Genomic DNA, 12,011 nt, shown 5'->3' on the forward strand with positions numbered 1-12,011 from the left:
TAATATGTATTTAGAGCTTGATAGAGGAGCTCAAGCCTTTTCAGACCTGGATATTAAAGATGTGTGGCCCTGTCTGCCTGTCCCTGCATTTTTCTATAGTTCTGAGATTATAACAGGTCAAAGTTTGATTCTTTTTTCCTTTCAAGGCATGAGTCAAGTCAAGAGGTTTCAAAAGAGCTTTTCTGAAAGAGGATTTTCTGAAAAAAATTCTCAAGTTATTACTTTTAATCTAGAATATCGTTTACTAATCATCTTCAGCTCTTCGGAATCGATAGGGAACCTTAATTCTACTCATTTCCTATTCCCTCGGTTCACAAAAAGAAATTCCGTATCGGGGGAAAATATCTGTTCCAAATATAATTTGGCAACCCCTTTTCAGGTACTGTGCTGCTATTAAGATACACTTTTGTAACATTTCCGTATGGTGAAATATATATAGAGAACTTTGAGGGCCAGGTTAGCGTTGCAGATTTTTTCCCTCGGTTTTGTCTTGTTTCTATATTTTTCACTTACTGATTGAATGTCAAGTGGATACTTTTATAACACATCTATTAGCTTTATAATTGCTAAATTGAGAAACAACTGAATCATTATGTGTACCTGCTTGTCCAGTAAACTGCTCAAAAGTGTAATAATAATAATCATTTTACTAATAATTACTAATTAAATATAATTTATTGTAACCAGATTCAATTCTTCTTTAAACCATAAAATGACTTATATTGTTGTAAAAAATAACCAAATCCTATAAACACTCACAATAACTGGAAACGTGTTCATACTTCAGGAACGTTTACTGCGTCCAATCGGCAGTGCAACATGCAAATCGAGCAGGTGTCACCGGGGAGGGACCGAAGAGGAAACGCATATTTTTAGAACAACACCCGTGTGACAGGCGGCTTCGTCAACATTTCACAGGAATCATGTCTTAAACGTGTCTTGAAAAAATATATATATCTTCCGATTAATTCAGAGGAAGATGAAAACTTTCTCTTTTCAGACACCAGACCAGATCGTCAACCTGCTGCTCTTTTCTCAGAGATGCAAAAGTTACGACTGTAAAATGTGATTGTTAAAGTTTTCTGTGAAACTGGAAAGAGCGACGCCGTGGATGCAAAGCGCTTTTCCAGATGGAGGAGACAGATCTGAGGATGGAGTCAAGTTTGTGGGTCGGGAAAAAACGATACCGGGCGGTCCTGACGGGCTGGCATTTCAACTGGACCGAGGTAGATAAGAAGAATCGCGACAAGAAAACAAGTAGGTGGCTCTTTAGTCTCCAAAGCATCAGTCGATCTATAACATCGCGCTATAGAGACCCGTGGTCTTATTTAAAAAGAATATCTAAATATAATAATAAGGCTTTACGCACACTCAGGGGAATACTTCAACAGTCGCGTTGTTGCTGTTTAACACTTATTAAAAGCCACAACCTGTTTCCTGTCTGCACGGAACTGGCATAACTTGATGATGGCAAAACAAACAGTATGTATTTTGAAGAAGTAGCCTAGGAAACAACACGAACAAAACAATATGTGTTACACCTTACATGTCATTTGGATCAATCACAGGGAGGGTTTAATTAATCCCATAGTTTCTACCAGAAAACATGAAAAACAAGTTAAACAGCACTAACATGAAACACGACTAACTGAGACACTTGACTAAAGCGCTGACTGTCGAGTACTCACACACTTCTGAGCATATTTTCTCAACACCAAAATGCCTCTGCTCCACATGCTGTCACACACATGTCCAACACAGAGAGAAATGCACTCTGGAATCTGTTGTTGCTGAACAGGAATCAAAGGACATTTTTACAGTGCTTTTCTTTAAGACAACATCAATCAATGTGTTGAAAATAACTATCACTGTATATACTGTATATTATTAAATAACAATCACAATGTTACGTTTATGTCGTGTTAATATTATGGCATACTTTTTATTTTTAATTTGATGCTTTGACAACATTTTTTTTAAACTTGCATGTCACTAAAGCCCCAATGAATTGATTAAAAAAAATATTGACCAAAGAAGACACAAAAATGTTTACACGCTCCAAACAAGCTGTATCATCGTCATCTCTCTTACACAGCCAAAGTGTAAAACTATAGGCTCCAAACCGTTGTTTATAGCCCAATTATTATCAATAGGTGTAACTAATAATATGGATGATGGCGACGCTCTTTATAGGTGTGCCAGTGAGTCAGCATGCACAATATCAGAACCCTGAAACTGAAGCAGCTGGATGGAAAACAGTCATAATTAATGTTACTAGTGAAAACTGTGCTTTTCCTAATGTCACATGACAAAAAGGCCCATAAGAGAGTCTTTGCATAGGAACAGGCAATTGGGATGCCTTGACATCTGCTATGACACATAAAACAATCAGCTGTGAGGAAGGTCTTTCCAGTGATTAAAATACCCCATACATTGTATTCATAGAAGCATGTCCACATGAGGTTAATGCTGTGTGTATGTGTCTCTGTGATTAAAGTTTCAGTACCTGTGGCTGAGGTGATTGGAGTGGAGGAGGGCAGCGTGGAGATCCTGCCCCAGAAGTCCGTCGAGGTCACAGATAAAGACTTCACAGGTGGGTTCATTTGCGAGACTCTCGGGTATCACAAATACCAAGGCCACAGGCCATTGGGTTTAAAACTATGTGAGAACATGTGTAATTTGCATACAAGTGCACAGCACACTAGCTTTACAGTTTAGTCAAACGTATGCCTGACATAGTGCTTTTACAGCATGGTTTTGTTTCCCTTATCTGTCATTTACCTCCAGTTTTCTACGTGAAGCGCAGCAGCAGTGGGAGCTCTTATGGGTTACTGTGGAGACTGGGCCGGACCCAGTTCAGCTGCCTCAGTCGGGTGCTCAGAGACCAGTGGACAAAACACCTAAGAACGGCTCTAAAAACTCACAGTATGGATGGATGATTAGATAATGTTTTTTTTCAAATCCTTCAGAGTCCACATGGCTCTCAACAATCTGTAATATTCCAAATGTATGTTTCAGGTCCGCTGCGTCCAAACAGGCTGTTGGTATTTATCAACCCATTTGGAGGGAAGAAGAAAGGAAGAAAGATCTACCATTCTCTAGTGGCCCCTCTGTTTGAGCTAGCTGGTATCAGCTCTCATGTAATAGGTAAGGGACAACTACATTGTGTCTCATAGTTAGCCTTAACTTAATGTATGAAATAATGAATGTAAGTGACTTGCAGTCACCATATTATTGTAACATTTATCTTTTAGTGACTGAGCGGGCAAACCAGGCCAGAGACCACCTCCTGAAGAAAGACCTGACAGGCTTTGATGGGTAAGCACCAGTGTAAACACTGTAAACACTGTGGTATGGGAACATTATAACAGCTAAGCTCTCTGGGAGGTGCTCTCACAACAGTACTCTTGTGTTTGTTTACAACAGTGTGGTGTGTGTGGGTGGGGATGGCATGTTCAGCGAAATACTTCACGGTTTGATTGGGCGGACACAACAAGAGGCAGGCCTTTGTGAGAATGATCCCACTGTCACTTTACAGCCTTGTCCGCTCCATATTGGCATCGTCCCTGCAGGTAAGAACACTGTTGTTAGAAATTCATAAATGAATGGAGTTAGAGCAGTGGCACACTCATCCTCTTCTAATGTATCTAATGTAGGCTCTACAGACTGTGTGTGCTATGCCACAGTTGGAGTGATTGACCCTGTTACTTCAGCTTTGCACATCATCATTGGTGAGGATTTTTATTAGAATCATTCACTCTTTTGAAAAAAAAACTAATTCTTAAAAATGCCGACCCAACTCTGAGCTCATAGTTAAGCTTGTATGTCATTTTTATATCCCACAATACCTTGCAGGAGACTCTCAGCCTTTGGATGTGTGTTCAGTGCATCATGCCTCTGCTCTGGTGCGCTACTCCGTGTCTCTGTTGGGTTACGGCTTCTACGGGGATGTACTGGCGGAGAGTGAAAAACACCGCTGGATGGGACCTCTCCGATATGACTATTCAGGTGTGGACTAATGATTCATCTAGAGAACAGAAATGACTGCACGCTGAGATACATACGATGCTGTTGTATTCTCTGCATTTATTTTCAGCTTAAAGTTAAAAATTCACCCTGAACCTGTCACTAATAGCACCATGACTAAGATGAAAGCACTTTATGTGATGCACACGCTCTTTTTAAGAAAACATTTCATGTCACAAAACCACATTCCCTGCATATGTTCTTCTTCAAAGTGTTTTTTGCTAACCATATTGCTCTCATTTGTCCAGGCACAATGGTGTACCTGAGCAACAGAAGCTATGCAGGCGTAGTTCAGTATCTACCAGCAGACCCGCTGCTCTCCAGCCCAAGAGATAGAACACGCTGCCTCTCAGGGTAAAACACCAGCTACTGACAAGATCTTACACAAAGAATGGTGTATACACAGTGCAATACATAATAAACACAAAACAATCTTCAAAAAAAGGAAAGGCAAGAAAATCCAAGTGTGTACAACGGATTATATTCTAGTGACGTGGAGGTGTTGTAACTCTTAAAACTTTCACACAACCCCTGTCTGGGAGCGTGGGAGTGTTATCTATTTACATAATGGTATTTGTCAAATATAGTATTTACTTTTTGCGTGTGTTTTTTTTTTCTGTTCTCTTCCTGTAACACAGGTGACTTCTTGTGTGAATTGAGAATCACTGTCCATTGTGTTAGTTTCTGTTATTATGTGACTGTGACTGAGCTATGTGAGGTGAAACAAACTTTATGTAAACAAAACCACCACAATGATGTTTTTATGTAGCATCTCTCCATAATTCCCAGTTGTTTAACTCCTATAAGTGACTCTTATAGAAAGAAGCCCATGAGAACATGTGAATTTCCAGAAAAGATGAATGCCTGTTACATTTTGGGGTTTCTAATCTTACTCCCAGCCTTTCTGTGAGTCCTCACGCTTATCTAAGCTGTGTAAGGCTGAGAGTGACTTTAACCTTGTAGACCTGAAAACCGTTTAATGAGAAAGAGAGAAAGTGTCATTAAGGCAGCAGTGAAATGGTTCAAATTCACTGCTTGAGACACTGTAACTGCTATCATCTGCAGCAGGAACTCAGGTGTTGGGTGCACCTTAAGGAGGGTAGAAACCATAGCAGGAGGAACTTGATCTAGATGAAAGGTGAGCCTCTGTCTCTTGTTAGAGTGTACAATGTCTCAGTATTTGTCTGAGGCAGCCGTCTCTGGCTGTCAGTAAGAGGTTTATGATGCTCTTATGAATGGGTGTCAAGGTTAAGGAGCTTGTTATTTCACGTAGAGTGAAAAGTATTTGTGTTGCGTGTGTGTGTGTTTAGGTGCAGTGTGTGTTCCCGAAGCACAGAAAGACTTTTCTCCCACTCTTCAGATCCAGGCTCCTTGTACAGCTCCCACTTCAGCCAGTTCAGTAGCGACTCAGAAGGTAATAACACAGACACACATGAAAGTCCTATATTTGTATATTTAAGCCCATTTAGCAGAAATCATGTACACTTTAAACTAGCGTTTTTGGCTTGTTAACTCTTCAAATGAAGCTATTTGCAAGATTGTTTCATTTGAAATGTTTATAGAGGGCTGGAGAGGTGACATTATCCAGTATCCATCCTATACAGCATAATCTAGTTCACAAGAGAAGAAGCTAAATATAGAAAAAGTGAGAAAGAAAAAACTTTTGGAACAGAAATATGTTCAATAACCAGACAATCAAAGCAACACTAACTAAAACAAGCGCTTGCCTGAAAAGTAAATCTAGTAAAGTGTGCATGATGGGCAAAAACATGCGAAAACAGCAGTAAGGTCCTTTACGAATCAGCAGTGATGTACAGCAGGGATTTGTTTTTGAATGTAGCATCATGCCTCTCTTTCTGTCTGTCCAGGCGAGTGGGTGAGTGTGGAGGGCAGGTTCAGGTGTGTGTCTCTCACTTGTATGTCCAGCTCGTGCCCCAAGAGTCCTCTGGGCCTCTCTCCCTCTGCTCACCTCGCAGACGGAACAGGGGACCTCATCCTGGTATGGGACACTCACCCACTGGGATTCCTCAAGTTCCTCTACAGACACACCAGCACAGAGGACCAGGTATGAGCACTTTCACATTACAACAAAGCTGGGCTAGCAAGCCGAAACACGGCTTGACCCGATCTCTGCCACTTCTCTTAGTTCGACCTTCCGTTTGTGGAGGTGCACCGCGTGAAGGCCGTCCGTTTCTCTCTCCCCCCCGAAAAAGAGGAAGAAGCATATGAAGAGATCGGAGGGTCGAGTGGTGGGATAGATGAAGAGACGAGCTACATTGAGACAGTAAGCAGGAGTGGATCTCAGCAGCACCTGGCAGAGATAGGCACAGGACGAGAAATGACAAATGAGCAGAAAACAACGATCCCCTTCTTGTGTGGTCTGTGCTGCAGCAAAGCTCCTGCTGTGTCAGTGTGGAATTGTGATGGAGAGATTCTGCCCACCAGAGAGATCCTCTGCAGGTAAGAGAGTTCAACCGTCCATGTGTTGTTTAGTGTATTCTCACATGGTACTGTATTATCCTTTTACTGAAAAGATGATTGTTTCTCAGCAGCAACATTTTTAACCACGTTCACTTCTCTCAGGATACATGGCCAGCTGGTGCATCTGTATGCCAGGGGTATCGAGGACGGAGCAGCCGTGCACAACTGCAGTGAAGAAAATGACAAGTGTGAAAGCGGATACACCCTACACAAATAGTCATGCCTACATTTTGAATGATGTGGGAAAGGTGACAATAGAATGACAATGTTAGGCAAGGCTGGTTTGTGAATTTACTGAGACAGCCTTGCAGTCTGTCATGGCCAAAGAGTTCCTAATATTTCAGGTACTTTTACATATTTTGTCATTGCAATAATGAAAAAAATTATTTGTTCTTAAATGTGTGTGTTTGTTGAACTCTTCTACTTAAAACACTATTAAAATACTTGCGAAATGATGACTTATCTGTAGTGCAAATTTTTCTGGGTTGTATGCAATTTTTGATCTGGGAATTTTATTTATTTTCACTTGAGCTTCCACAGAATAAAATCATCGGGAATGTCAACACAAGTTAAAAGACAAAAAACACTAAGTCAATAAAAGAGACTGACCCGACTCATTTAGTGCTTTATTGTTGTCAACATTAGTGTACATTTGAAACATAGTAAGAGTAACAACAGCTTGTACATAAATAATTGTGTAGTAGGGCCTTGTTTTTTCTAGTGTGATCCAAAAAGAATTTAAGAATTTAGTGTCAACAACACTTACCATACTGAAAGATCATAAGATTATTATGGCCTAGAGTAACTGTACAGAACAAATCAAATAACACATGAAAGAACAAATAAAATAGTTCCAGAGGAGAAGTTGTTTAAATACATGTCTGTCTTTGCTGCACTTCCCACGGCCCTCTGAGTACTGGCAGGATGACCAAATGGTCTGTTATTCAGAGTGTGTATGTATTTGTGTGTTTGTAGTTGGAAGGCCACCAGCTAGGCCATGTACCTGACAAAGGCAAACATAGGTGACAAGAAATAGCATTGGTCTGCTGCAGGCAGTTGAAAGAAATCAAATTTAACAGTAAATCTAAGTTGCAATGTTAAAACGCATTCATGCATTGTGACAGATTCAACGTTACAAATGCAATTAACAAGCATTTACAAATTTGATTTGAATTTAGCTTAAAGCACCTACCCGTCATTGCTACCTGAACCAGAACATTTACAGTAAACATTTATTCAGAGAGTCACTTGTTCCTACAAACCAGACCTACAAGCCCTCCTAGTGTACATTTTATGTGGCATTCAGTGTCATCATGGTGTGGTGATGACTGTAAACACGGGCCTGCTGATAGCAGAGAACAGGTTTATATTCCTAACATTGAAATGACACGAAGTGTAAACATTGATCCTCCATCCAAAAAAGCATGTACACGTCTCATATGTCCAATTATGTTAAAAAGGGAAGACGTGCAGGCAGAAGTTGATTTTTGATTTACTAGAAGTTTAAAATTTACAGTTGAACATTTAAATCAGACTACTGATTTCCACATTCATTGTTGTGTGATCAGGTATATAATGCAGTGGTATTTTTTCAACATGCAGACAAAATAAAACAACTTACAGCAGTGAAAGATTGCAGTAAACTTTATTGTTTGCAAACTTGTCTATTGTGTGTGTGTGTGTGTGTGTGTGTGTGTGTGTGTGTGTGTGTGTGTGTGTGTGTTCATGAATGTGTGTCTGAATCATGTTGTGTGGGGCTTCACCCACTTGTATGTTCCCCCATAGCGGAATCCCACCTTCTTCACAAGGTCATCCGCCTCGTTTGGACCACGACTGTGGACGTGCAAAGAAAAGAAAAAGGGAATGAGATCACTATAAGGGACATTTTGTATCATGTATTCATTTCTGTTTCATAATACAGATGTTTTACCTTCCATATGTGTAAGGGATTGGGTGTGTCTTCTCTCCCTCTATTTGGTGGAGGAGGGGGGTGAAGATCCTCCAGGCCTCCCGCAACTCATCACTGGGACAGAAAGAAGAGCACTTCAAGTCAAAAACAAAATACCTATAATAAAATAAAATACCTATAATAAACTATAACAGTATATGATCCAACCAACCTGCGAACAAAGTGCATCTGATTTCCACAGAAGACATCCAGTATCAGCCTCTCGTAAGCATCTGGGAGCTTTACGTTCTAGAAGAAGGTGTAAAAAAATGCTTGATTCAAGTTCAGTCATCTTTCTTAATTCAAGCTAAAGAAGCAAGAAAAATGTATTGCAACTCTCTTTAAAACAACACCAGCTGTCTATCTCTGAATAGGACAGACAGCCACAATAGGATGTGGCCAACTCGCAACTTTTGACAAACTTGTTTCAATGTGTTTGGTGCATCTCTACACCTCCACCCTATGTTTAGCGTCTTCTAACACTATCAATATTACTGTAAGACACTGAATATCAATGAAATACTATCAAATATCACCTCAGAATTAATAGACATTTAAGTTACAGAATATTATAGTATGTTGAAGATCAACATTTGACTATTCAAATAAAGTGTAACCAACTTATATGAAGAATAGAGTGACAATATCACGACACGAAGAGATTTCACTTAAGTAAATGTTTTGAAGAAGCAAGTTCACCTTACACACATTAACAAAAAGTAGATTTTAAGATTGAAAGTTGGACCTGAATCATTGACCACAACGGATGTTTTGAGTTAAGAATAGCACCTTGTATCTGCTCCTGTAAGTGAGGTCCAGCTCAGTCTCCTCTGGGCTGAAGTAAACTCCAGGCCTCTTGGTCATCATCTTCAGGTAAATTGCTTCGTCCGGCTGCACCCGCACCACCAGCTCGTTCCTCTGACAGCATTCGCCAAAAATGTCTCCTGGTACATCAGTGAACTGCAGGCGCACTTCTGCCTTCTGTTCATTCAAAGCTTTACCGCAGCGGAGAATGAAAGGTATGCCTGGTGGAAGGGTGGTTAATGGGATGATGGATGGTGAAGGGCGCAAAAACATGACAGGGAGAACATCAGAGGGAATGTCACACAGTGCAGACTAAGACAAGTCAGTAAAAAAAGATAAGAACTGTTTTCCCTTACCATCCCATCTTTCATTCCGGACATAAAGCACAGTCGTGGCAAAAGTCGGCGTGCAGGAGCCTTCTGGTACGGTCGGGTCATCAAGGTAACCCAGCTTGGAGTGGCCCTCACCCTTAGGGTTCCCCACATACTGGCCAAGCACCACATCTGACCCAGCAACAGGAGCTATACACTTCAACACCTTCACCTGCAGCACAACAATAATTACGGGACTGCAATGACATAGACGCTCTGGTATTTCAGACCAAACATATGCACAAATTATTATTTACATTCAATCATTGGTGTTACCTTCTCATCCCTCACATCATCTGGGCTGGTGGAAGCAGGTTTCTCCATGGCGATCAAACAGAGCATCTGAAGGAGATGGTTCTGCATGACATCTCTACATTAAGAAACATGAAGAGGAGTCAGGGTAAGTAAAGGCTCTAGTGTAACAAAAACATTGTACTCATTCATTTTACTTTTATCTGAATGTACCGTCTCTCACCGAATGATACCAAAGTCATCAAAGTATCCTCCGCGGCCCTGAGTGCCAAAAGGCTCTTTGAAGGTGAGGACCACACAGGCCACACTGTTCCTGTTCCATATGGGTCCAAAGATGCGATTTCCAAACCTGGTTGTGAGAGAATAAAATACATCTAAAAGAAAACCCTCAAAACCAGTGACACAGGAAGAAAGAATACTCCAGAATTCTATGACATTTTGTTTTTTACCAGTGGTAAAGTGCTTGAGAGTGTGTGTACAGAGCTTGTTACCTGAGCACCATGAGGTTCTGCACCATTTCTTTGCCCAGATAGTGGTCTATGCGGTAGATCTGGTCCTCTGTGAACAGGGAGGACAGGTGGGCTGACAGCTCCTCTGAGCTCCGGAGGTCCCGGCCGAAGGGCTTCTCAACAATTACCCTGCTCCAGCCTCTGTTTCACACACACACAAAGCTGATTAGAATAATGTGATCGAATAGCAAGTAAACCATTGCTTCCTAACAGACACTGACTTGCGGCTCATGCAATGGGTTCTGATGTTTGTGCTGACATGCTGGTAGACGGTGGGCGGCAGGGCCAGGTAGAAGAGTCTGTTGGCGTCAGCTCCCCCGGGCAGAGACGACAGATGAGAGTCAAGTTGAGTAAAAGAGCTGTCATCGTCATACCTGCTGCTCAGGTACGAGTTCTTACTGAAGAAGGCTGAGAGACACTCGATGTCTTCATCAGTGACCTGAGGGAAATGTAGAATAAAGTTTCCAGAAAAGACACCCCAAACAATCAACAATGTTGTCAGCCAGTACGGATTCTACCTTCATATGAGGCAGACATGCTGTCTTGATGTCCTCCACGGTCAGCTTAGACCGGGCAAAACCAACAAAGTAGGTGTCATCTGGGAGCAGGCCATCTCTGAATAACCACCTAAAGGGAAAGTCAAAAAGCAGCGATGCATAACACTGGCCAAAGGTCTAACTCCTCATAATACAGAATGAGAAAACAACTTTAAAGACACCTGGTGTGTACTTGGTGTTAGAGCAGCAATCCTTCACTCACCATAAAGTTGGATAGATCTTCTTTTTTGCAAGATCCCCCTGTGCAAAATATATAAATTTAAAAAAAGAGATCAGATCGTGAACCCTTACTGATAATCACGTTGGCTGAAAAGAATCGATCAAGAGTCCAAAGAGTAGGTAAACTATAAACAAGTGGTAATGTGGAGTAGGTGAATCTGTTGCGTAATGGAAGAACATTCAACGCCACTTTTGCGAGACTCAGGTAAAATCTAAAAAGATCGCTGGTTTCAACTAAGGGCTAAACAAACAAGGACGATAGATATAAAAAAAAAATAGACTTTGTATGTTAATGCTTCATATTTGTCCCCTTCTTCAACGCTTGACAAAAAAAAGTAGACGCAGCACATTTCCGTCAACAGGGGCTTTCATTTTCTGATTACCACACTGCAATATTCCCCAGTGAATTGTTCTCTTTGTGTCAGCTCTGTCGGGACACTGTCACTTTAAAATCTCTTTTCAAACATTCTTTTCCACTGTAACGCCACAGAACATTGCTACAGATCTTTGTTGAATTGTGTTCAAGAGAAACAGTGGTTATTCATGTCTTACAGATTGTACAGGTTGTACTTACAGAGGCTCCAAGGATGATGAATATGTGCGTGTTGGAATGACTGGACCGCTCCTCTCCATACAGCTCCCTCCGGAGCTGTCCAAACACCTCAGAGCGAGACAAAGGCTCAGAGCTCATTTTCTGGCCTATCTGCTCTCAGTCTGTCCGAACTGTGGCAACTCTCCTTGCCCTATTGCTCCATGACACACGCAGCATGGTGAAATTTCAACGGTCATCCTCGCCTTGCAGAAAAAAACTCAGCAAGTTAATGCTGCCATCTACTGTTGAACA

At 41.2% G+C, this 12,011-nt stretch overlaps 2 protein-coding genes across 2 annotated transcripts; one reads left to right on the forward strand and one right to left on the reverse strand.

The window, feature by feature from the left end:
- Positions 1-895: 895 nt before the first annotated feature.
- Positions 896-6,962, forward strand: zgc:158263 (ceramide kinase family protein). Its single transcript, XM_068732647.1, has 13 exons — positions 896-1,257; positions 2,498-2,593; positions 2,788-2,925; positions 3,019-3,147; positions 3,255-3,318; positions 3,427-3,572; positions 3,657-3,731; positions 3,856-4,008; positions 4,275-4,380; positions 5,337-5,440; positions 5,895-6,091; positions 6,173-6,486; positions 6,610-6,962. The coding sequence occupies exons 1-13, from the start codon at positions 1,131-1,133 to the stop codon at positions 6,722-6,724; spliced, it is 1,764 nt and encodes a 587-aa protein (XP_068588748.1). The 5' UTR covers positions 896-1,130; the 3' UTR covers positions 6,725-6,962.
- A 1,173-nt stretch (positions 6,963-8,135) lies between these two features.
- LOC137889051 (glucose-6-phosphate 1-dehydrogenase-like) lies at positions 8,136-11,949 on the reverse strand. Its single transcript, XM_068732648.1, has 12 exons — positions 11,742-11,949; positions 11,151-11,188; positions 10,910-11,018; positions 10,613-10,830; positions 10,374-10,532; positions 10,106-10,231; positions 9,907-10,000; positions 9,616-9,802; positions 9,245-9,480; positions 8,628-8,704; positions 8,438-8,530; positions 8,136-8,340 (listed from the first exon to the last, which is right to left on the reverse strand). Exons 1-12 carry the CDS (start codon positions 11,856-11,858, stop codon positions 8,250-8,252), a joined length of 1,545 nt encoding a protein of 514 aa, XP_068588749.1. The 5' UTR covers positions 11,859-11,949; the 3' UTR covers positions 8,136-8,249.
- Positions 11,950-12,011: the final 62 nt, after the last annotated feature.

This window comes from Cebidichthys violaceus, unplaced genomic scaffold (assembly GCF_023349555.1).
Source record: "Cebidichthys violaceus isolate CVI_PGR_0920_01 unplaced genomic scaffold, fCebVio1.0.p SCAF_6, whole genome shotgun sequence".
Classification (NCBI taxonomy): Eukaryota; Metazoa; Chordata; class Actinopteri; order Perciformes; family Stichaeidae; genus Cebidichthys; species Cebidichthys violaceus.